The sequence below is a fragment of the Mirounga leonina genome, unplaced genomic scaffold, assembly GCF_011800145.1.
Source record: "Mirounga leonina isolate KUSES-001 unplaced genomic scaffold, KU_Mleo_1.0 Mir_154, whole genome shotgun sequence".
Taxonomy (NCBI): Eukaryota; Metazoa; Chordata; class Mammalia; order Carnivora; family Phocidae; genus Mirounga; species Mirounga leonina.
This window is the reverse complement of record NW_023270389.1, coordinates 11,774,661-11,799,741: the sequence shown is the minus strand read 5'-3', so window position 1 is coordinate 11,799,741 and position 25,081 is coordinate 11,774,661. Positions and strand designations below refer to the sequence as shown.

General features: G+C 38.4%; 1 protein-coding gene and 1 non-coding gene across 6 annotated transcripts in view; both read right to left on the bottom strand.

Moving 5' to 3' along the window:
• Positions 1–25,081, bottom strand: part of RAB3GAP2 (RAB3 GTPase activating non-catalytic protein subunit 2) — a 96,652-nt gene that overhangs the window by 37,800 nt on the left and 33,771 nt on the right. For 2 of the 5 annotated variants that reach the window (XM_035010096.1, XM_035010097.1), the window contains exons 3-17: positions 23,711–23,834; positions 22,744–22,825; positions 20,988–21,035; positions 20,835–20,910; positions 20,405–20,506; positions 15,926–16,025; positions 13,672–13,770; positions 6,543–6,691; positions 5,609–5,688; positions 5,371–5,460; positions 3,887–4,026; positions 1,871–2,087; positions 1,171–1,314; positions 877–959; positions 457–521 (exon numbers count right to left, since the gene is read on the bottom strand). In XM_035010096.1, coding sequence (XP_034865987.1) covers positions 457–521; positions 877–959; positions 1,171–1,314; positions 1,871–2,087; positions 3,887–4,026; positions 5,371–5,460; positions 5,609–5,688; positions 6,543–6,691; positions 13,672–13,770; positions 15,926–16,025; positions 20,405–20,506; positions 20,835–20,910; positions 20,988–21,035; positions 22,744–22,825; positions 23,711–23,834 — 1,599 coding nt within the window. Of the gene's footprint in view, positions 1–456; positions 522–876; positions 960–1,170; positions 1,315–1,870; positions 2,088–3,886; positions 4,027–5,370; positions 5,461–5,608; positions 5,689–6,542; positions 6,692–6,986; positions 7,660–9,104; positions 9,168–13,671; positions 13,771–15,925; positions 16,026–20,404; positions 20,507–20,834; positions 20,911–20,987; positions 21,036–22,743; positions 22,826–23,710; positions 23,835–25,081 lie in introns of those variants that run through there. The other 3 variants (XM_035010099.1, XM_035010100.1, XM_035010098.1) reach the window with 3 other exon arrangements.
• LOC118014608 lies at positions 11,723–11,854 on the bottom strand. Its single transcript, XR_004680319.1, has one exon. It is a non-coding gene; the product is annotated as a small nucleolar RNA SNORA36 family (small nucleolar RNA).

Genomic DNA, 25,081 nt, shown 5'->3' with positions numbered 1-25,081 from the left:
TATGTATAGATGTGTGTGTGTTTCAAACATGCACACGTGTGTATGGTAATGTTAATTTAAAAAAGGAGGAAAGGAGAGAGACAACAGGAACTTCCATATGTGAATATAAAAAGGATGTGTGAAGGGCGCCTGGGTGGCTCAGTCGTTGAGCGGCTGCCTTCGGCTCAGGTCATGATCTTGGGGTCCTGGGATCAAGCCCCGCATCGGGCTCCCTGCTCGGCGGGAAGCCTGCTTCTCCCTCTCCCACTCCCCCTGCTTGTGTTCCCTCTCTCGCTGTGTCTCTCTCTGTCAAATAAATAAAAAAATCTTAAAAAAAAAAAAAGGATGTGTGAATAAAAACCAGAAAAGAAGAGGTTAGCCTGTCATGTTTGGAGGGAAAAAGGAAAATAAAGACCTTCTTAAGAGAAATATGCCCCAGCTACTCAGCAGGAAAGTTCACATATTATACATACTTACTTGTTTCTTGGTTGCAGGATACTTAATATCAAGAATTAATTCCTTTATTTGTGTTTCAACCAAATCTACAAAGAGAAAATTAACCAAGGTAAATTTTTCACTTTTGTTACAAGGTAAACTTTATTCTGAAAGAAGAATGCACATATTTGTAGCTATCAGCCAGTCTCAGGGACTTCTGGTTTCTCTCCCATTATTGTTCTATTGTTACAAATTTTAGTATCTCCCAGAGGGCATGCCTCATATTTACAGAGCAATTCCAATTAAAAATATACATGATTACTTGCACCTCACCTTATTTCAAGGAGTTACAACAGCTCACAAATGAACTGAAATATTCTGATTGCTGCATTTACAATATGCTATTAATTTATAAAATGACAAAGGGTATGCGTTATTATTTTTTTGCTAAAGGACGCGCACCGAGGTTAGGAGGTCTTGTTTTCAGCAGGACAGCCAGCTTCTTCACTAGGTGCATGTCCTTGGCTCGTTCGCACTTCTTGTCACTAAAACAATAAATACAACAAATTCTTACAGAATGTGAAATCGCTTTCCTTCTAAATCTGACACACTCCAACTCTTTTCCTTTATATTCTTCCTATTTAACTTTAAAGATATCTAATGAGGAAAAAAAACAACAACAAAATGGTAGCTACAAAACAAAGAGCAAAATAAGGGATGGAAAAGTTAGGAGAGGGACAACTGGATGAATCTTACCTCAGTGCTAAATGGAAAGGAACATTTACTGTTTTCACACTTCCAGACACTGGATCAACAAGACAGATCTGGTAAGTCTGTGGCTGCCAACTCTGACTGGTAACATTATTTAAGCCCATTATTTTATAGCCAGGATACAGAAGCCTGAGGAAGTCACAAACCAATATGGTAAGATTATTAGAGAAAAAGGAGAAATGCCAAAAGTGCTTTTATTATATCTAGGGACCCCCTACATTACTATCAATTCAGGAGCACTAATAAGGCAAATAAACACTAACTGATACCAAAAGCATAAGTAAAATCCTGACTCGTAGAGTTCTGCCTTGTTAAAATGTGCTAGAAAATGGGAGGACAGTCAGGCCTATGTAGCAATGCCAAACAAAGCCTCACCTCACTTAACATCATCACCACAGGAATCTGAAGCAATCTCTCCTTTTGAGCCTCCACAACGTAAGTAAGGGATGGGGATAAATGGCAGCACCACAGGTAACTTTATTAAATTCGGTAGCGTATCATGGTCAGTAAGATTTGTTATTAAATACTTAATCCTTAATTATACAGCAGGCACTCGGCAGGGAAAACCAGAATAAAGAACACTGCAATTCTCAAACAACTTGCAACCTACTAAGCAGCTTTAATAAAGACTTGAATAAAAGCATTCCTTTTTGTAACCAGGAAAATGCCAGGGTTTGCAGCTTACCTGCAGTGCTTTCCCACGTTGAAAGCTCCTACTCGAGGTCCCTGCTGTGTGCTCCACACTTCTAAGATTCCCCTTCTTGGTGCATAGATCACAAGGAACTGAGCTACTCGGCTTGGACCCTGAGTATTTCCAAAGGGGGAAAAATCCGCCTTTTCTGGTACTCTTTCATGGAGGTCCTCTACAATTTGGATCCAACCAATCTGTCCATCGCGATACCCTTGGAGACCAAGGAAAAGGGAAGCTAATTAGTTAATCTAGGTTTGATCACAGCTTTCTGAAGCATTGTGGGATATTTTAGAGAGGGGTTTAAGAAAAGCTATAAAAGTACATTATCTTTTTAGTATGAAATATCTTAAACAGAAAAGATAGTAATTATAATACTGAATCCATCACCAAGTCTTATTAAATCTTAGTATTTTGTTATATTTGCTCCTGATCACTGCTTTTTCTTTAAAAAACAAAAAACAAACAGGTATCATTACAGCTTCATGAGTACCCTTCCTCAATCTCATTCTCTCCCCTCCTTCTCTTTAAAAAAATTATCTACCTTTAAAAAATCCGGGGGAGGTTATCAGGTTTGGATTTTAAATACAAGTCCATATAAAGTGTAAGAGAAAAATCAACTTGATTTTCTGCTTTTCAAGTCCCTTCGGGTTATGCAGACAGGGAGAATACGGTGCAAGGTGGTGGCAGGAAACCCCGGCCTGTGAGCGAGATACAGCTGACACTGTCTTCCATCTCGGGGGGCCCCTTCCACAGGCAACTGACCCCTCTCTTCCGAGAATGGGGGAAAACTGCACCAGCTGCAGCAGGAAAAACAACAGTACCAGCAACAAGATCGCTACAATGGATCTGGACCAGCTGATGTACCTATGTCTTCTATATTCTGGAAAAGTCTTGCTGAGAACCACCCGTCATGTTATTTCAGAAGACAAACCCCAAGAAGAATGATATATCTGCAGCACTAAAACCTATCTCTACAGACACTTAAACATGTACCAGGTAAAACACTGCAGGAATTCTCTGGCAAGAAGGTGACAGTGGCTCAATCTGTCCAGAGTAACTTAATGTCCTCAAATCCATTATTCCTCACATTGCTCAGTACAGACCAGACTGCATCATAACTGTGGTTTCTAACAAGTAGCCTGTCTGTGCTGACATGTTACTATTCCAGATGATTCCAAAATATGCATTCTCCTTTCTTCCTTGGTCAAAGAGATTTTATCTTTTTCAGGTTGACAGTGTGCCTACATATTTTCAAGTCTCCCTTATAGTTAGGTATGACTATGTGACTAAGTCCCGTCTAATGCACTGTAGAAAAAGCTTGGGAGGAAATCATCTTCAAAGTGGACTGACTCCATTGGTAGTTCTTCCTCTTCCTTTCCTCCTTCCTGGATTGCAGATAGGAAGGCTGGAGCTCCAGCAGCCATCTGAACCATGAAATAACCTTGAGTGGGGAAGCTCAGGAAGTTAAACTGGGTTCCTGAGGATGTCATGGGCATATTATATCAATCCTGAACTTGGGTCTTTTATTAGCAGCTAACTACAGCTCCTAACTGACAGACTCCTAAGAAATTTAAGTAAATTGATCCAAGCATACAGATGTGGAAGTCAAGTCAGCAAAGATGGGTTTTTGCCATCTTTAGTTTGAAAAACTTAGCATTCTAGATTTGAAGAGAACATCTGATTTAAACATGACCTTGTGAAGTGGAATGAATGTAACAGAGGCAAGAAACTGACTTCAGGAATTTAACAATGACAGTGAGAAATGAAAAGTACACAAGGAAGAGAATTAAAAGTGCCTGTAAATTAATCAAACTTAAAGGATAGATCAATTGGACTACTAAATCAAGTGTTACTGACAAGAGTTCATGTTAAAAAAAAAAAAAAAAAGATAGCATAAACATAACGAATTAAGCAGTGTTGTCCACCAGAAGCTGAAGGACGATAATATTGCTCAACTATTGGGGTAAAAAGCAAATTAACATTTTTTTCTGGATTTTTATAAGGAAGTACCTTTCCACATGCGTATTGCAATTCCTCTAGCTACATCCAATAAAATTACTCTGCCAAAATCATCTGTTACTGCTGCCAGTGTGTTACATGGAGACAGACATATACTTTCACCATGGCGTCTAGAATCTGGAAGTCCAAATCTGTTATGTAAAAGAAAATAAAAAGCTCAAATCAAATTCCCGTCTAGAAAAAGATGACAGAATCACGAACTGCATAAACAAAATAGGTCAAATCTGCTTTTATATAAAGAAATAGAAATCCTGCATGGGTTAATAGTTAATTTAATAACTAATTACACCAGACATTTTGCAACACAAAATGCCTAAGAAGTTTCTTCCATTATAAAATAAAAACACCTAAGTTCTATTTCATAAATTTTCTATATAAATATCCACTCTTATATTTTTAGAGAATATCAAGTATAACTATCTTTTCTTGATTAACTGTTATATCATAGGAAACAGTACCCTCATAACCAATTAAATTTTGGAATATTTTGCTCCTACACAGGCATCTTTGTCTAAGTTCATATTTCTAATCTCTTCTTTCTGCTAGATATCATATCCTGCTGACGTCCCTGTATCTGCCTGAAGAATTTCCCCTCTTCTAAATAATTATCTCTCAAATGTTCTTGGTCTAGAACCAATCTTACTGGAACTGTAAGATAAAAGGAAAGAGGTCCTCTGAAAGGAGAGGTGCACTCGTTAGGAGGGAAATCCCTGAGACAAGGTGCCCCAATGCTGTTAATCTATTTGGAAGCACAGAGCCATCTGGCTTACTTCTTGATTCTTCAGTGAATTTAGAAAATATCTGAGATGTTATCATATTTTTAAAAAGATGAAAAAAACCTTAGAGGCTCATCTTCAATAAATTTTAATAACAGATAATTAGTTATATCTCTTAAGTGAAGAACATCTACAAGGGGGGGAGGATTCTGTTTCCCTTCCTGGTGGTATTTTATATTAGGTAATAAAAATGATTTTAAAACAAAATCAAGCAAAAATCACACTCTCTCATCCCCAAACCTGACACATACACTATCCTCTAGGACAACTGAAATAAATAAAAAAGCACAACCCTGCACTCTGAAGAGTGCTTGAATGCATGGGACTCCTTGTTTTTATGTTTTTTAAAGAAATCACTAAGCACTTTTTAAGTCTATACAGCTTACTGATAAACTATCTAAGCTCTTTAAAAAATTTCAACAGCTCTCACAAAACAAATTTTCTTGCAACTTAAGCTCAGATTATAGGTATCTGTAAAAAATCACACTCGGCAAATACACACTGAGCACCTACTATAGGACAGGCAGGCAGCTGTGAACAAAACAGGCAAGAACCACTCTCCTCATGGAGTTTATATTGTGACAGCAGAGCTCCAGAAACTCATGAGATCGACCAATCAACTGAGCGCACTGAAAGACCATCAATTTAACAGCACACTCTTTAAAATACGAAAACCTGAGAGGAGCGTGACACACTTGCCTGACAGCTAACGGGGTGGCTGGCTCCACCTTTGGCTTTTGCTTCTGCACTGCTTCCTCTTCGTGCTTGCTTTTCCAACCAAGCCAACCACTGAATAGAAAGAAAATGGAGAATAAAAGCAGCGCTCCCAGCATTTTCACGTGCAGGCGACCAAAACAGATGGTAAAAGCAATCAGATAATTTTACAGATATACAGGTAATATACAAATGACTTTACACGGGATTGTGATAAAATTACCTGGCAGCATTAAATAAAGCAGAAGTGAGTTTACTTGCGACCGCCAGCGCCACGTGAGACAGTAATGGTTGGGAGCTTCCCTGGAAAACAGGGCACAGGAAAGAGAAAACTGAACAGCTGACAAAGAAACAAAACATGCTTTCTACACAAGGCTTACTTTTAAAAGTTATGAAAAGCTGTAAAGCCTGGACTAGCAAAAATATTCAGCATCTTTCAGACCACACAGTAAAAGCTTTGTTTTAGGAGGCAGCAATATAATCAAAAGTTTTAACTCTACAGTTTAACAGTAAAATTGCTTGTTGTCTATTTTGTCTTCAGGATTTCCCTCCTTCAATTGTAATTAACTTAAAAAGTTTAAACTAGGACAGTAAGATGGCATTATTCTAGCAGGGCTATGGATTTCCTATCTACATACAACTGGTTTCTGTCCCTCTCTCTCTCTCTTTTTAATATAAATTTTTATTAAAGTAAAGAGATAGTCTGGACAATTCTGAGAAGGCTGGTTTTTTTAAGCGAGAAATAAGAGACACCAAGTCCAGCACCTAACGGTCCCCTACCTTAGGAACAAAATCAATTTTCACCACTTACATCTACTATAGTCGTCAGCTTTACAATTCCTGATTTACTCTGATTTACCCTGGCGGGCCGACATTCACACCCCTGAGCTGCTGATGACTGCATCAATATTTAAAGACAAGTCAACTAAGAACCTGGGGCATCAGAAACACAGAAGCTTGTTTTACGCTGACTTTAGTACCTTCTCAGTTCACCTAAAGAATTTAGAAGAAAGTCAGTGGAGACCAGTTTTAGCTTCCAATGAAACTTAGAAATGTAAACTGATGAATCTTTCTAAGGCTAACTCACAATATCCAATTTGTAGACAAGCTGAAAAACCAAGAGAGGCCTCACTCATGATCAGTGCGGAAACTCTTACCTCTAAAGCATAGAAGAAGCCGGTAAATGGATTGGACCCGACAGTGATATACTGAGACATGGCGGGTGGACTGTTTTTAATTGCTGCGTTAAATCCACCTATATTGGAGGCAGTCTTCATTTGGTCAAAAGGGGACAAAGTCATAATACCTATTTTAAAACAACAACAGCAACAACATGTGAGCGGAATGCACTAAAACGACGCTGTCATTTTAGGTCATTAAATTTTTACGTCAACTCCATTCGAAGACGCAAACTGCTTAGTTTTATTTAACGGATAAAAGTCATTTTTAAAAGCTACAAAATCAATGTCATAAAATATTCGTAAGATATTAAAAGTGCCATCTATTCCTCTAAGCCATAAAATACTAAAAAACAAAATTTAAATATTAATTTTTTAACAGACACAAAATTCAAACAGTACAAAAAGTATAGTCTGCCTTACTTAGAGGTATCAGTCAGTTCTGAGAGGCCCCAACTGAGACAGTCTCTTATGCTGCTGTCCAGAGATGCTGTACATACATAAATGATAGCACACCAAGTCAATTTTTTCATTTAATAAAATACCAAAGAGACATGCCTCATTCTTCTCGATCACTCGGAACATCCCACTGTACGGCCATACCGTAACTGATCTGACCTACTGATGGACATTTAGGTTGCTTCCCATCTTTTGCCACTACAAATAATGCTACAGTATATACATCTTTGATATGTCTTTGTGCACCTACAGAACTCTCTCTGTATGGAAAATTCTTATACAGAAGTGTGGGCTCAGAGGGGATCATGTTTTTAAAAATTTTATTAAATACTGTTCTACTGCATTCCACAGAGGTGGTGCTAATTTACACTCCCACCAAAAAGGTGAGAGACCATCTTTGCTCCCATACCCCTCCCAACACAGCAAAAACAAACACTTTCAAACCTTTGCTTTGTAGTCCAGAAATCCCCCACCTTTTTTAAGGAAGAGTTAACTTTTCATTTCCCCAAGGCTCTAAGAGCAAAAGCAGACAGACTGAATGCTGGCACCCACATGCCTATGTGCAGCAGAGGAAAAACCAAGGTCATGTAAATTCACCTGGGTGGCAGGGAGAGAAAGCCGGAGGGGGGGGGGGCAGGGGGGGGGAATAAGCTTAGAGAGAGTAAAGATGTACTGCTAAGATTCCAACCTATGTGGACTCAGGCACACATATGGTACCTGGGTACTCATATGGTACATGAGGATAACCAGTTGGGAAGTTCTGAACTCAAATACACTGTAGAATGGAATTTTCATATACAGGTGTTGCCTCTACTTTGTCTGCAAATGGTCAAAAACACATTGTTCCTAAAGAGTCCTGGGAAAGGAAATACTTTTAGGGAGTTCATGAGCAAACCATTTGCTGGACTTACGGATTAAAGTGATGAAATAACTGTTGCAGAAGCTGGACTATTCCAAAAGATCAGAATGCCTGGCTCACATTCATGAATGAATTCATGACTCAATATACAAAATGTTTTTACTACATGATAAAAATTTGCATAAGTTTGGCCTGACTTTACCAGAATGAAATCAAAGGGTGAATTGTGCTGCATATAAATCGGAATTTAAGTTTTAAAATAACTTCTCTCTGTACTCCCACCTACGATAGATGGGAGTATAAATTGCTACAAGCTATCCAGAGGACAACTTCCCAATATGTATCCAAAATTTTAAGTGGGTTTATTCTAATTTATTCTAAAGAGATGGCTGATCAGTTCTTTCCATCCTTACCACTGTGATCTTCCCCTTCCCACAATTTCAGTCATCCACTTTCAGTGCCACACACACCCTAGATCCTGTTGTCAACTCTACAGCCTTTGAAACCTTGATTTCAAGCATACCACCTTCTGACGACCTCCTCTTAGCTTTCTATCCTACTCTAGTAACCCATTGTGTAATAATTCCACAATTTCATCAAGAGTTTCATTAATCCTACTATTTTTTCACTATCAAGCAACTTCCGCATTCACTTCCCTTCTTATCTGGCTTAGATTTGTGTTCCATCATAATCATTCTCTTGCAGACACCTACCTACAATTGCCCTGTGTCTCTCTCACATACTAACCTGGCTGAATCCTAACCTGGATGACCTAAACTTTCTGCATTCTCTGCTGTTTACAGCAGAACAGCTGAGTATTGCCAGGGGGGAGAAAATACACCTGGATTTCAGAGTAAGGCTCACAAACAAATGGGCATCCAAGACCAGCCCCAAATCCTACTGTCCTCCTCGACCCCCAACTCCCATGCCTCCGTGACACTCCTCTCCCACAGTCTACAGCTTGCTGACTAAACCCCTGGGCTGTTATCTAACATGCGGTCCTGCTCTCTATACTGTGGCCAAATGGTGGGATCTAGAGGACCGTTGTCTTTGAGTCACCAATCTTAGCATTACTTTTCACTGATTTAAGGTAAATGAAGATATAGCATAATGACAGTCCCTCTTCCTCCCACCTTATCCTTCCAGTATACACATATTTCAATTTTTTTATTAAATTCACATTCACTGTTTTCATTATTAAGAATGATGTAAATATTACTCACTGCTGAGATAAGCTGCCTACTGTAATTACATTTCCTTAGTTGTGAGGTTTTTTTGTATTTCCTGAACATCTGAGGCCTTTCCACACTTTGCAACACCTTAGTATAAATATTAACATAATTTATATTATAAATTATAATTTACAGTTTAAAATGCATATTAAAATATAATATTTATATAAATAGAACACTAATTTGAAATACACTATTAAATATTAAACTATTAAGTATTAAATATCATTATTAAAATATTTATATTAATTTAAATCTTAATATAAATTTCCATAAAGTCAAACTCATTGGATAATTTTCTAGGTCTATTACAGTAGACTACAGTAGATTATTGTAGACAAAGAAGACTTCTTTGACAAAATAATATTTGAGCAGAGACCTGAATGAAGTGAGAGAGTGCCATGTGGCTAGCTAGGTAAAATGTTCCAGGCAGAAGGAGCAACAATCACAAGTGCTCTCAAGCAGGAGGATGCTTGGTGCATCTCAGGAACAACAAGGAGACGAGCATGGTGGAACACACGGAGGGGGGATACTAAAGAAGATAAGGTAAAAGATGTACCATAAACCAGGCAATGTCAGGCCTGGTATGCCTCTGTAAAGCCTTTGGATTTTATTAAGATGAGAAGCTGCTATAAATAACATTTTGTGCAGAAGAGTGACAAAAACATGACTTACATTTCAAAAGGCTACCAGCTACTAACCGGTGAACAGAGTTTAGAGATGGAAGAAAGGAACCAGAAAGACCAGCTAGAATGTTTTTTCCCTCAATAGTTCAGGCAAGACAGGATGGTGGCTCAGACCACAGCGCTAACAGTGATGGAGATGAGCGGTGGTCAGATAGGGTCTACCGTGCAGGAAGAGACAAATGGGAGGCTGGATGAAAACATGAGAAAAAGAGGGGTCAAGGATGACTCAGAATCTTTTGGTGTGAGCAAAAGAAGAGAGGATATAGAAGAAAAAAAGGAGGAAAGGGTTCAGGGGAGGAAATCGAGAATTCTGTTTTGGATACGTTGTTTGGATACTCAGGTGGACAAGTTCAGCAGGCACTGGAAAAAGTATAAATTTTAAGGAAGAGGTCAAGACTGGACATAAAAATGGAGATGCTGTGATATAGTTTCTTGTTCTTGTGTTTCTAATTTTTGAAAGTAGGGGTGGAAATATTTCTTCTCCGACCTACTCCAATCTGGCTTTCATCCTCACTGGTCCACCACTTAAAGTGCTCACATCAGACTTAATGAAGAGCTCTACGTTGTCAAATCCAGTGGACCTTCTCCCTTTCTTGGATTCTATGAAGCATTCCGCAGTCAACCTTTTCCTCCCAAATTTTTATCAACATTCTGGACTTCTTCCCTAAACTTTAGACATGTATGTCTAACTGCCCACTTGACACCTCCATCTGAATGTGGAATTGTGTCAGAAGTTAACCTGTAAAAAACATTACTCCAATCTGTCCACCTCAACCCTCTTCCTTCTCCTTATTCTCATTTTAGTAAAGTTTGATCATCCACTCTTTTCTCAAATTTAAAAATGAAGAAATCCTTAAAATAAATAATAAGATAAAAACTAAGAAATCCTTGAATCTTTCCTTTCTCTTATTTCTCAAATCCATCCCTCTCCAAGTGCAAAATATATGTTAATTCTGTCTACCCCTCTCCAACTCCACTGCTCCGACCGTAGGCAAAGCCGTCATTCTCCCCTCCTGCAACAAACTCCTTCCTGGTCTTCCTGCCTTTACTTTTTATTTTACAAGCCTCTCTCTAAGCAGCAGGTCAGAAGGATAATTTTAAATATCCCATACCTAGACTCCATCAATGACATCCACCATATTTAGAACAGAATCCAAACTCCTTACCCTATGTGATCTGACCCTAGTCTACATCTCCAAACTGACCTTGTCCCATTGACCCTTACTCTTAACAATCAAGTCATTATGGACCCCCTTCCTGTTTCTCAGGACTCTGAGGCTCCACAGGCTTATCTTTTTGCTGCTTCCTCTGCCCAGAATGCTCTTCCTACACCTCTTCACATAGCTAGCTCCTTCTCACACCCTTTATATCTCAGTCTGAATGTCACTTCCCTGGAGGGACCTTTCCTCACCAGTCTACCTGATGTGCCCTCTCTCTTTACTCTCCATCATAACCCTCTGCTTATTTTCTTCATGATACATATCAACATTTTGATATTACCAAATTATTCATTTGGTTCCATTGTTCACTGTGTGTCTGCCTATCACCAGAATGTAAGCTTCATCAGGGTAGGGTCCTGTCTGCCTTGTATTTCTAGCTCCATTATTAATTAACACCTAGGACATAATAGGTATTCACTTATTTGTTGAATGAATTCATCAAAACTTTACATAAAGTTTTGCAAAATAAAGTCCATTGTACCTTTTTTTTTTTTTTAAAGATTTTATTTATTTGACAGAGAGAGACAGAGAGAGCACAAGCAGGGGGAGCGGCAGGCAGAGGGAAAAGCAGGCTCCCCACTCAGCAGGGAGCCCAATGTGGGGCTCGATCCCAGGACCCTGGGATCATGACCTGAGCCAAAGGCAGATGCCCAACCGTCTGAGCCACCCAAGTGCCTCCCCATTGTACCTTTTTTTTAAATCATTTCGTAGGCTGGGAGATAAATGAATAGAATAATATTTTCTATCCAGTCATTTTTCCTAGCCTGTTTCAATGTTCCAAAGTTCAATTAACAGAACAGGGAAGCTACCCTGAACTGAACTCAACACTTCGGAATTTTGCAGCAAAAGTAAAGACAAACTGTCTACCAGTAAAGTGCTGATTGCAGAGTATTCCATAGGAGAACTATGCAACAATAAACAAAGAGATCTGTGTGTCAGGTATTTTCTTTCTGACTCTGTGGATTCATATTCGTTCCTTTTCTACCCACCCACTCCCAGGGGCCAGTGTGTATACATTATGGTGACCTCCACTTGGGTTCAGACAATGGGAAGTCTCATCAGGAGAGCAAAGACAGAAAGGAAACTGAAGTCAGGATATCTATTTCCCTGTGACATTTGTGCAAAAGTCAACCTGCTCTTAAGATGCTGATTCTACTCGTCATCTCCAAGTTCTGGAACTGCTCCAAGCCCTCACCCTGTTTGGCCCAGGAGTGGTCAACAGCTGGGCTGCTAAGAAGCCCTGAGATGCTCTATCATCCCTTGTGGTTCTCCAACACCACATCTTTCTAGACAGCTTCTCTATAAATAAAACGTGTTTCAATTGTCCTATTTCAAGGGCGCCATCTGTCTTCTATTAGGACCCTGATAAAAATGGGTGTCAGCAAAATTGATTGAAAGGCTCTTTAAATACACTGATTAGAAAAGAGCTATAATATAGTTGATATGATATAATCCTATTTTTGAAAACCTATTTCTCTATATAACCATATATATATTACACATGCATTTCACACACAAGTCTGTAAGGATGCTTACCAAAATGCCAACGGTGAGTATCTCTGGATGGTAGGGCTAAGGGGATATTTTTTCTTTTTCTTTTTATATATTTATGTACTATTTGAATTTTTTAACAAGCATATATTGATACACAGGAAAAAAACAATTTTTAAGTAGTATTTTCTTCTCTACCCCCATTTCTACTACCTTAATTCAGAAACTGATTACTTCTTACCAAGATAATTACAGCTTCCTTACTGTGCCTAGTTTCTAGTCTTGACCCCTATATTACAGCCTCTAAAAAGTTCCACCAAAGTGATTTTTCTAACAGGCCAAGTGGTAACACCATTCTCTTGCTCTGAATTCTTCAACGGCTCTCAATGCTGCTAGGACAAAGTTCTAAATTCTCTGCACAGCATACAAAGCCCGTCAAAATCTGAGTCCTGTTTACATGCTCATTGTCAGTGGTCCTTAGTGCCCATTAGTTTTACAGCAGACACTGTACTGCCACCCCCAGGCTGTGTACAGGTCGACCAGATGCCTCCTCTGGGCTTGTTCTCCTGGTCAAGTCCTACTCATTCTTCCAATGTCAGACCAGAGTCAGCCTCCTGCTCCCTATTTCCCTCAGTGTCTGGGGCTTCTCTGCTCCCATTCCCGCTGGTCCCCTCGTCCACTACTGTTGTAGTCCTGCAATTGTTTTCACATGTGTCTTCCAACTCAACTCACGCTTCCTGGATGAGACCATGTCTTTTCATTTCTGTGTTCCCAATGCCCAACAGAGTGAGTCTTCAAATATGCTTGCAAGGAGAAATCTGTTTTTATCTATATTCTGCTGGTCTAAAGGTTATATTTTTAGAAGACTGATCTATATGGTAATTACATGGATTAAACTTATCCGCAAAAAAATTCAGACAAATAGTGAAAGACTTAAAAACTGCTCGATACTGCTGTAGACATAATTATTAAAACTGCTACCACTTCTTAAACACATACACCTATCATAATCCGTAAGTCTGGGGTAACTTCCAAATGTCTCACTAAAGGCGATGCATTTTCTTTTCACATAAGAATAAATGTACATTTCTAATAAATGAGACCATCAGTTAAAAAGTAAAAAAAATAAATAGCATAAAAATTTGAACTAGTAATGCTTACCAATACTAGCATAATCAATAATAGTGTCAATATCTTGGAGGCCCCATTTCTTATAAGCTAACGGTGGAGGCTGTATGTTCTCATTGCCCGATGCCGCAGCTGTTAAAGACAAAAAGCAAACAATCCTAACTATAATGGATGAAGTTTTACAAAAACCCATTAAAAATGGAATAACTTGATTTATTACTCTAAAGCTTAAATGATAATAATGAGGCAAGGCAATGTAAACAAGGTTAAAGTGAACTTTATTCATGCCAAGACAATACGTGTAAAATGCAAACATTAAGGGTAAGTTGACTGTCACAAGAGATTTTTGGAAAATTCAATGTAATTGGAGAAGGTAATTAAAAACCCTAGACTATTACTAAAATTTAAGGTGAATTCAAACTGCAACTGATGACAAATAAGCTAATTTCTTCCCCCTGAGAAAGACAGTGGATAAAATCCTGGGAACAGCTAATAGTGCCTTAACTTGGTGAAAAACTAAAAACCTGATGATATGCCGGGCAGGAGCGCCCAGACAGCAAGGTCCGTAAGGCACGTAACCACGGCCAGCCTTGATAGAAAGACACGTTAACAGCAATAGCATTGCCAGAAAGAATGAATAAAATGCCCGTCACTGCTCAGTATTTCTGCCTAGTGAGTAATGAAAGAAAAAGCAATTATTACACTTCTTGCCACAGGATCAGGCACAAGGTCCTATTTATCAGTAAATTCTCATGCTACATATTAGAATATAGCTTGGGGCGCCTGGGTGGCTCAGTCGGTTAAGTGCCTGCCTTCAGCTCAGGTCATGATCCTAGCTCAGTGGGGAGCCTGCTTCTCCCTCTGCTGCTCCCCCTGCTTGTGCTCACTCTCTCTCAAGTAAATAAAATCTTAAAAAACAAAAACAACAACAAAAAACACCTAGCATACAAAAAACCAAAAAGAATACAGCTGGATTCTGGTTGTTTATTCTAGAAAGTACTATTATAAGTAAAAATATATTCCTCTAAGCACTTCAGATTTGACAGTAAGGCCAAGAAAAGAGAATTTCCCTATATGTGGAAATAAAAAGCACAACAATTTCTTGGCTATGCAATCAGAATTCTTTTTAGAGCAACTTACAGTAAGAGGGCCCTAAATGGCTTACTGCCTTCCTAGGAGACAAAATGGTCTTATGGTCTTAAACATACAAATAAACAGGAATTCAAAAATAATAAAAATTAAATGGCTGACAATACCAATCATAATCATCTATTTCTAGTTTATTTCATTGACTGAATTCTTACCTGCAGAAAACTGCCAGGCTCTGTAGGTATACATATTAATGGTGACTACTTTAAGTGACCTCAAGATAATAATGCTTATTGTGCCTAAATTTAAATAATTTAAAAGATTATGAAAATAGGTATAAAAATTCAAACAAGTTCTGGCCTAATAGAAAAGTATGTAATATTAAAGACCCACATAACCAAAACTTCAGGATTTTACCAATCACATCAATCTGCAAACAAAACAAACTTTGTTTTAGGGCCATTAAGGCCCCTCTACCCAAACCCAGAAGAAAAGGAGGAAGTCTACACTAGTCCTGGTATTTTCACTGTGTTTAATTAAGGCTTTTCTAAAATTGGGATCGTAAAATTGATGATGTGTTTTTCTCTGGCAGTTTTGCTTTGTGGTACATAAAATACTAGTGCATCTACAAACAATGGCATCTTGAATTGATGAAATACAACTCTGCTCTGTATTCTCTTCCAAAGGTAAACTCTGAGCAGTAAGAGTAAGAACTCTTATTTGGGCCCTTTTCACCCCCAAGTCTGGAAATAATGTAGTTGCCCATATACACATTGTTCAGGCCTCTAACTAGTCCATTCAGAAGTGTTCCAGGTTAGCAAAAAGAAGCTGGTGTTGACTCCCTGTTGGGTCCTGCCTGCCAAGGGGAAAACTCCCCCTGCACACAGTGGTTTCTTTACCCTCAGTGAGGATGGAAGCAATGCAGAATCACAGGATTCTAGCACACCAGCCAGAGAGCTGCTGATCTAGTGAGAAATTTGGTTCCTTTACCCCAATATGTAGAGAGTAGATTTTCAGTCCTTGCCTTTATCTTACTAGGCAATCTAGCCAACAATGCACTCCCATCTCTACAGTAGCAGGGTTTTTTTCTGTAAATCTAGTACAGAGGCCTTTTTAATGTCGAGCACATGTTTAATTCTCTAAGTAGGTTAAATTAAGTAAGACGTTAGAAGTTAGATACGTCTCGCCAAAAAATTACCTTTTGCTACCTGATTTCGACAAGCACGAAGAGACTGAAAAAGGCTAAATCCATCAATAGTCACAATGGCACCTGGATATAAGATACTCAACTCTTCATTCTATTAAAGAAATAAGAAAGAATAATATATTTTCATCATTGCCAAAAGAACTTATCTACTTTTGTATTAGAGCTGAATGTCAGGATTAATGAAAAATAGAAAATACTATGAAAATATTAATGAAAAACAGAAATAACTGTCAACCACCCATCGCACAAGACATTATCAGGCAAAGGAAAAGTAAAAATAAAGGCAAAATTAATTTCAGAACACCTTTTGCCCAAGTACTTAAAATTCTTTTCAAATACGCTTTTTATACATGATATATAATGCTTTCAGGATAGGTGGTAAGATTAACAAAAAAAAAAGGACAAATTTCATGAAAATGAAATATAGTCATTGTGCAAATACAAACAATATACAAAAGTATACAGTATAACGTGCTTTTTATTACTCAATAGGTCAATGATATTTTTCCTTTTCAGTTAGTGAGCAAATCATTTTCTGTTGTGGCTCCACAGTCCTGGATCGTATGTTCCAAATTATAGTGAATGAGCTCTTAGTGATGGGCATTCAGTTTGGGAGACACAGCACATCAAACCAATCTGCTGATTAAGGCTCTCCAACAGTTTCTTACTGCACTCAGAATAAAGCCTCGCCTAGGGGTGCCTGGGTGGCTCAGATGGTTAAGTGTCTGCCTTCGGCTCAGGTCATCATCTCCAGGTCCTGGGATCAAGCCCCATGTTGGGCTCCCTGCTCAGCGGGGAGCCTGCTTCCCGCTCTCCCCCTGGCTCTCCCCTTGCTTGTGCTCTCTCTCTCAAATGAATAAATAAAATCTTAAAAAAAAAAAAAAGCCTGGCCTCTTTACCTAGGCCTGCAAGATGGGGTACCCATCTCTAAGGTCATCTCACCTCTCCCTGCCACCCCCCCGCCCCGCTCCTTGAACAATGACCATCATCATCTCAGTGCTCTGAATGTTGCCTGGACCTTACCTCCCAGATTGTCACCTGCCTAATTCTTCTGATCATTCAGTTCTCAGCTCTAATGTAGTCCCACAGAGAGGCTGCTCCCGAGCCTCTAAATCAAACAAGCACCTCCGTTCTCCTGCCTCATTACCATCTCATCAACATGATTATTTCCTTCCTAGCACCTATCAGACACTGGAATTATCTTACTATCTCTAGTTGTCTATTGCTGGTTTCTCTCCACCATCCCCAAACTAAAAGCTCCATGATAGGAGGATCCCTGGGGTGTCTGGTTCCCCAAGGAATTCTCAGTGGTTAGAACTGGGCTGGGCACACAGTAGGCAGTAACTAAATATTTATGAATGAATTAATACATTTTCATTATTATAAACATCACTGCAATAAACATTCTTCTGTGTGTATCTTCTCACGTTGCTATATATTTCTTCAACTGGATCTCTGGGTCATAGAGTATTCTCAATTTTCATTCATATTATTAAATTGCCCTCAAGAAAGTACCTGTCAGTTTACACTTCCACCAATACACGAGAGTGCCTGTTTCTCCATACTGTCGCTAACAGTTTTGTAAATCTTGATCTTTGTCAATATGAAAGATGAAAAATTATCCAAATGTAGTGGTTTATAGTTCTTAGGTTATTATTTACATTCAAAATTTTATCATATGCTTTTTGACCAATTATATTTCTTGTGAGAACGGTCTTGTCCTTTTTTCTACTGAACCAGTAGGCTGTTTCCATTTTTAAGAGAGATTTGTGGGCCACGAGGGAGAGGAGCCAGGGGAAAGGAGGTGGCATGGGTGCTCATGTGACAGGTTTGCAAGGCTAAGCTTGGATGGCCCACTGACCACAACAGCAGGCCACGAGCCTCCTCACTGACTTGGAGCTAATCACCAGCAAGTCAGTTATCTCCAAAACCAGAAAGCCCTCCTGAAGAAGGTACTAATACGAACACCAATGGTCCAAAAGCTGCAGAAATTATGCTAGATGACAGAGACCTTTGTGCAGAAGACACAGAAGGAACTTCTTTGACATTCCAGAAAGAGGTCTTCTCTCTTTGGAATCGTTTGCAATGACCTGCGGTCACTTCTACTACACTCATTGCCCCCAGAACTGAATCAGGAAATCTGCTCTGTGATCTTTCGTAGATGTGGGAGTACAATGAAGAAGAAGCAAATAGGTACATTTGATGTATAAGTTGATGTATCAGATCCAAAGATACATATGTAGAATACAGAGTAACAACAAAGACTTCTGTCTCCTTTCAGTAAGAATTACTTTTCAACTAATAGATTTTCTTGACTCACAAATAGTATTTTTTAAAGTGATTTTTTTCCACCCGTTCTAAAAACAAGAGAGTAGTACAGACATAAGCTTAAAGGGTTTAAAGAACCTTCACTATCCAGAGAATAGAAAAATAAAAAAACAGCTCTTGAGAAGTATCTTTAATGAACAGATTATCTTCTTAGATTTCCAAGAGCTCCTTCTTCATTTCATTCAATGGTTTTATTTCTCCTATCTTCTGATGGTGAATATTATTAAGATTTAAGTTTTCAGTCTTCAGTTTTATTTTCCTGTATCCTTTACTTGGAAGAATTCCCTCGTCATCTAGGACTTAACCACACTCTTCAATCTAGTCTCTGTACCTGTGTAGGAATTCTGTGTCATTACAGCCATCCCGGTATTTTCATTTTATTTCCTACCATCGCCTCAAACTCAACATGTCCAAAATCAAATTTAATAACCTTAATTCACTGCCAAAGCAGTCTTCTCTTCCAACTTTGTCAGTGGCACTCCTCGGCACGGATGTCTTAGAGCCAACTCACTTTCCTCTTCACTAGGTCTTTATACAATAACCAGTCATGTCCATTGTTCCTGTAAAATGATTTTTGGACTGGTCCTTTCTCTCTTCACAGCCATTACAGAGTCTTGTCCCGACACTGCACGTCTGATACAGATAACTTCAAAAAGTCAGATAACTAGCCTCCTCGATTCCAGACTCTCAAACTCCAGTTCCTCCTGAAGAAAGAGTCCTTCAATATCCCTTTGATATATCATTTCCTTCTCATCTTCAGTCACTCTGCTCATCTGAATCAATTCTGATTTTTACTCAGCTTTCAAATTTATGAAAAATGTGGTCACTCTGCCTATTCAACAGTTTCTCACTATTTACTGACCTAGGTTTCTTTTGTTGTCTCATACACAGTCCTACATTTGAATCTCCCTTCATGGTTCTCCTGATTACCTAAAATATTTCCCCCTCTTTTCCTATTCTATAACCATTATTCACAGCTTAATTCAAATCTCGCCTGCTCAATGAAAGTTTCTTTTACTGTCCTCATTCTAATTGAGCTCCCCATCCCCCACTTGTACAGAATCTATTCTGGCCATGTAAAATAGCAGTTGACTAGGTACTGCTTTGTATTATTGATTAACTCATTCAAAGGTATTAATAGGAATTAGTCTAGTCTCTCTTACTAGATTAAGTTTCTTCTACAGCTCCAGTCCCCATAGCTTCAGGCCATCCCTCATACAATTTAAGTCCACACAGGTACACAATACATGCATCTGTTTACTTTAAACCTTTTGGAAGCAGGATAGTAAAAAGAAGGCAGGAATATTTACATAATTTGACGATGTATACTGTGAGCCAAAGAAGAGCATATTAGTTTATGTGGCTCTACAATTATTTTTTTTTACTGTGAGACTATCAAATTCTCACACAGCACCTGCGAAGTGAAAACTGTACATTTGGAGAGCCTTAGATACGAAACAGAATCATTTTCTGTCCAAATCTTCAGTTCAGTGAATCTATTTTCCACTATAAACAAAAACTTCACTGCCTTTCTGAGAAACAGGTAAGTACAATGTAGTAGTAGTATTAAAAATAAAGCCAGAGGGGCGCCTGGGTGGCTCAGTCGTTAAGCGTCTGCCTTCGGCTCAGGTCATGATCCCAGGGTCCTGGGATCGAGCCCCGCATCGGGCTCCCTGCTCAGCGAAAGCCTGCTTCTCCCTCTCCCACTCCCCCCTTCTTGTGTTCCCTCTCTCACTACATCTCTGTCAAATAAATAAATACAATCTTTAAAAATAAATAAATAAAGCCAGAACTTTTTTCTTTTATTGTGTATAATTTTGACACCTAAATCCAAATAAAAAACATATATACCACATCTGTGTCTTAAGTCGCTCTCAAATTCCAACAATAAGGAACTCTTTTGGGCTTCTGACTAAAGTGTTTTACTGTATTGTGGAACAAAATGTAAGGTATTTCATTAAATAAGTAAAAGCAAGACTGGAGTTCTTGACTCAGTTATAAATAGGCTGTATCTCTAGAACATAAGAGTACAGCTAACTATGCCACAAGACAAAGATACCTGTGAGTTTCCTAAAAAAGAGAGAAAACACGACTTCGAAGTAAAGCCATGGTCCCTCTGAACACAGTCGTTTATAAAGCTACCTGTTCAGTCACGCCAGGATGCCGTGGGATTTCAGAGGTCCTGCACTTCAGCTGTAGTGCTGGGTCTTCGTTCAGAAGCTGTGCAAGCAAGAGCACACCATTCTAGGAGGAAGCACAGAGAAGAGCCCTGCTTATTTCCTCATCAGTAGACCTGAACAGGTATGACCAGGCAAAGAGTGTCATTTCCCCCACTGTTTTCCACGGATGTCAGACACTCTCTTTCAGAAGAATACAGCTTCTGTTCTCTATAGTGCTACCAGAACTTTCCACCACAACTCCCCCACCCCCCCAGGCCCTGCTTCCACCCTCATGAAGTAGCAACTCCACATTCCCAAGCGGCAGGTAATTAGTCACAAAGAAGGATAATGGGGATGCATAACTAGATATTCCAGCCAAGTGCTGTTTTCTAACTGCTCAACACTCCACTCACCTCAGTGTAGAAGCGTACATAACCTGAGGTAAAGCCCACCACAATGCAGGTCCAGTCAGGACGCCCTGTGGAACTCCTGTTACAAACAAAGTTTATGATCTTAATAAGCTCATAAATCAAAGCAAAGAAAACGAATAACTTATTTATCCTTACCTCTTTTGGCTTGCTAGTGGGATGCATAGAGCACTGGTTACACGTTCTCTAAAAATGAAAACAAAATCATATGCTTACCTGATGAATTTACTAATTACTTTTATTTCCCTATAATTTAATGTTAAAGGGCAACCGGTGGAAGATAAGCTCTGTGGACCAGTTCTATTCAAGGCATAAGTAAAAATACAGTAAAACTCCACAGTAAGTTGAATCATAAAAATCATTCACATGAATGTGTGGTTGGTTCGGCATCTGACTCTTGATTTCGGCTCAGCTCATGATCTCAGGGTCATGAGATCGAGCCCCCATGGGGCTCTGTGCTGAGCCTGGAGCCTACTTAAGATTCTCTCTCTCTCCCCCTCTGTCCTGCCCCTCTCCCTACCTCGCACGTGTGCATGCTTGCTCTCTCCCTTAAAAATAAAAAATAAAAAAATCATTCACATGAAAGGTAATGTCACATTCACTTGGAAGTTAATAAAAAACAGTATTTTTTCATTCTGTGTTATAAAAAGCACAAGAGAAAGCAAAAACTTTACCATACACAACTGATTATACAGAGAACTGAGAACTAGCAAATCATCACCAGTCATTTCCTGCAGTACCCTCTCTTCTGCATCAGCTAAGCACTGATTGGGCAGAGCGTGGGAGGAATGTCAGTCACATTACAGGCAAACCATAATCCTGCAAGTACATATTCTAGGGACGAAATGCATTTCAACTAGTTGGCTTCTTCCTTAATACTTTGCAGAAATTGCCCCAGATAACCCATTTCCAAGCACATGCTTGGCTGGATGTTCCCTAAAAGATTCTTTTTGTGACACGTGGACTTGAAAAATCTGTCAGGAGCTCAGAGACTAAGCCTCAAAATTAAAATAACTCCTACTGACTTTAATTTAACCTGTCAACCCTCAGGACCCATCAATCACCAGCTTATTCAAGATACTATAAACACTCCTGCCTCATACATCGTATTAGGGAACCACTGTACAAAATTAATCTTTTTGTTTGTTGTCTTTCAAGTAATTGAGCCATTATGTTTGCTTTGCATTTCTGAAAGAAATTAAATGTCTTCAAAATGGTTAGACTAAATGACTTAAGGAGAAATATTATCATTTATTTTGGTAAGACAGAAAACATTCCAGTGAGTATCTATGATGTGCCAAGCATGTCCTATGTATGGGCTTCCACTTGGTTGTCTTTTATCTGAATCCAAAGTCTGAAGTATCTTACTCATTCTCATCAGAAAGTTTTCAGTCATAAAAATTTAGGTGAAAACAGGTTCCAGGTTAGCAGCTCCTTCATATAATCACACTAGAGAACCACCTTACTGGGTCATTTAGAAATGTGAATTTACCAACTTGCCTTTCTGAAGTACTTGTGAGTTTTAAGAATTAATGTAACACTGTCCCCTTTAAGTACAAGGCCAATGCTACCCAAGCAGAGAAGACAATGACTGCCTTTGACTTTTTGGATAAATAAAATTAGTAATGAAGAACACAGGAAACAACAAAACGAGAAAGAATGGGATTCTCTCTGAGTTCTTCTTTAAATCTCCTCTGCAAACAGGAGTTTAAAAAAAAAAAAGAAATCACATGAGTAAAATTTAAATTTGCTGGCCAAATCATGCTCTATAACCTCTAAGTTGGGATGAATAGTCACTAAATATCCCAGTGATGAAACTTCTCACTTATAAGTAAAACAATTTCACATACACATTTAATGCACAGAGAAACAAAAAAAATTAACTGGTACCTACCCTTCTTCGACATTTAAAGAACCACTCCAGCCAATAGCAAATTGCATTTCTTCCTTTCCTTTATCGCTGTATTTCCATTTTGCTGAAAAAAATAGGTTATCATATAAAATCACTTTAACTATAGTATACTAAACAGTGATTTATGAATTTCATGGTTTCCCTTTAGAATGTGTACAGAATGTAATTATTCTATATTAATGGGTTTGGGTAAACACAGAAAAAATTTTATAAGATTTTGATAAAACTCAACCCAGGCTACTTACTTGCCTTTAGTCTCTCCTTCCTCCAATTAAATTCATCTAATGTCCTAGTTCTTGCAGAATAAAGTTATTGATTCTCATATACCACCTCATCTCCCCATCTGTTGTATTTATAAAATGACTTTCATCTTCAGATGACAGAGAACACTTTTCTATTAGATTTATGCTATAGGAGGATAAACCTGCTTTTAAGACCACTCCACAGCCATTTAATATATGATCTGATTTTGATCAGTGAGGTTTTTCATCTTATGTAAACCTTAATTTTAATCTTCAACAAAAATTATGAACTGAAAATGTATGCCCCAAATAAGAAACTAGAGTCCAATGAGTTTTCAAATTATAGTTGAAAATCACCTCATTCACATTATTACTAAAAAGGTGTCAGCAGCCTTTTTAGCTCTGACTGCCCCTTGCAAGAACTGGGCAATGATCAGTTTGGCCTCTGACGGGCAACAGAGCCACAGTTCAAGTATAAGCAGTCAAGAAAGAAAAATAGGAAACAAACAATAGAAAGAAGGAAAGAAAATACACACACACACACACACAAATAAAAAATGTTATACAATATGTGAAATACACTATAGACTATAAGGCCACCATACAACGCATCCAACATAAATAACATTTTTTCTTTCTATCTAATCCATTTCTGTCCTACTCTATGCATTAGAATAAAGTACACCGAAAATAACAAGAGTACTTACGCACAAGAAAAACCGCTTTTTGCCCTCGAGCTATAACCATAAGATCATTGGTTGGAGACAGGGATAAAACACAATCTTGCAGCCAGGAAGTTTTTTGTGTTTTGCAAGTATTTCCTTCTTCTTCCTGTGGGTAACAACTTCAATTACAGTGTATGCAAAAATATTGAAAGTACTGCATCTCAGCCTTTCTGCCTTGAGGGACGAGGGGGAACAAAAAGGAAAAGGAAATCTTCCCATTTCTTTTTAAGTCTCAATAATATTCCTTATCAAAACATGTCAAAGACCCGTAAAGAAAATAGCCACCAAAACTAATCTCAGTTTTGAATATTAATGCAAAAAGTTTTAACATAAGCACATATAAACCAGTAAGACATTAAAAGACTGTCACACAGGGATCATTCCAGGAATGATTCACTATTAGGAAATTTAGTGAATAATCCAATTCCAGAGATACCACTAGGGTATCTGCAGCGACACAGCAAAGAAAAAATTATCTGATGCTTATGACTGTCGAATCTGTAAAAGTATTTGATAAACTTGATACTCTTTCCTTCATTTGAACTGGAAGGTGTTTTCATTTTTAATTGAAAAATTATTTATAAAATAACTACAAAGAGGACAATCCCCATGGTTAAGAACTCAAGAGATCTAAAAAGGTCTTCTTTGCAAAGTCTCTCTCTGACTCTAGTACTCTAGCCTCTTAGTTGTTCCCTCTAGAAACAACCAGTATGATCAGTGATACTTTGTGAACATACAAGCGAATACATGACTCCCCTTCCCCCCCCTTTTCTTATACAAATGGTAGCACATTATACACATACTTCTCTATACTTTTTTTCTCTTAACATATATCTTAGACTTCATTCCCCAGGAAGTTTATTTTTTAAAGGCTGCATAGTATTCCCATGTACAGACACACCGTAAATTATTTAACCAGTCCCCTATTGATGGACATCTGCGACGTCTACACTCTTCTGCCGCCACAAATGATCATACAGTGAATAACCTTATACTCTTGTCAGTTTGTGCGGGAGTATATTAGTAGGATAAATTGCTACAAGTGAAATTGCCAGGTCAAAGGTAGTATGTGTTAGTAAATTTGCTAGATATTTCCAAATTGTGCTCCAAAGAGGTGGTATTATTTTATAATCTGATTAGCAAGTTTGGAAAGTGCTTGCTTCCCCCACAGACTTTTCAAAAGAGGCTTAAACTCTGGATCTTTGTCAATGTAACAGGTGAAAAACGGTATTTCAGTATACTGTCTTCTTATTAATGAGAACAGGACAACCAGTCTATTCCTTTCCTTTGCAGATTTCCTGTTGGGTTGCTACTCGTTTTCTTCTTTATTTGTATATATTCTTTACATACAAA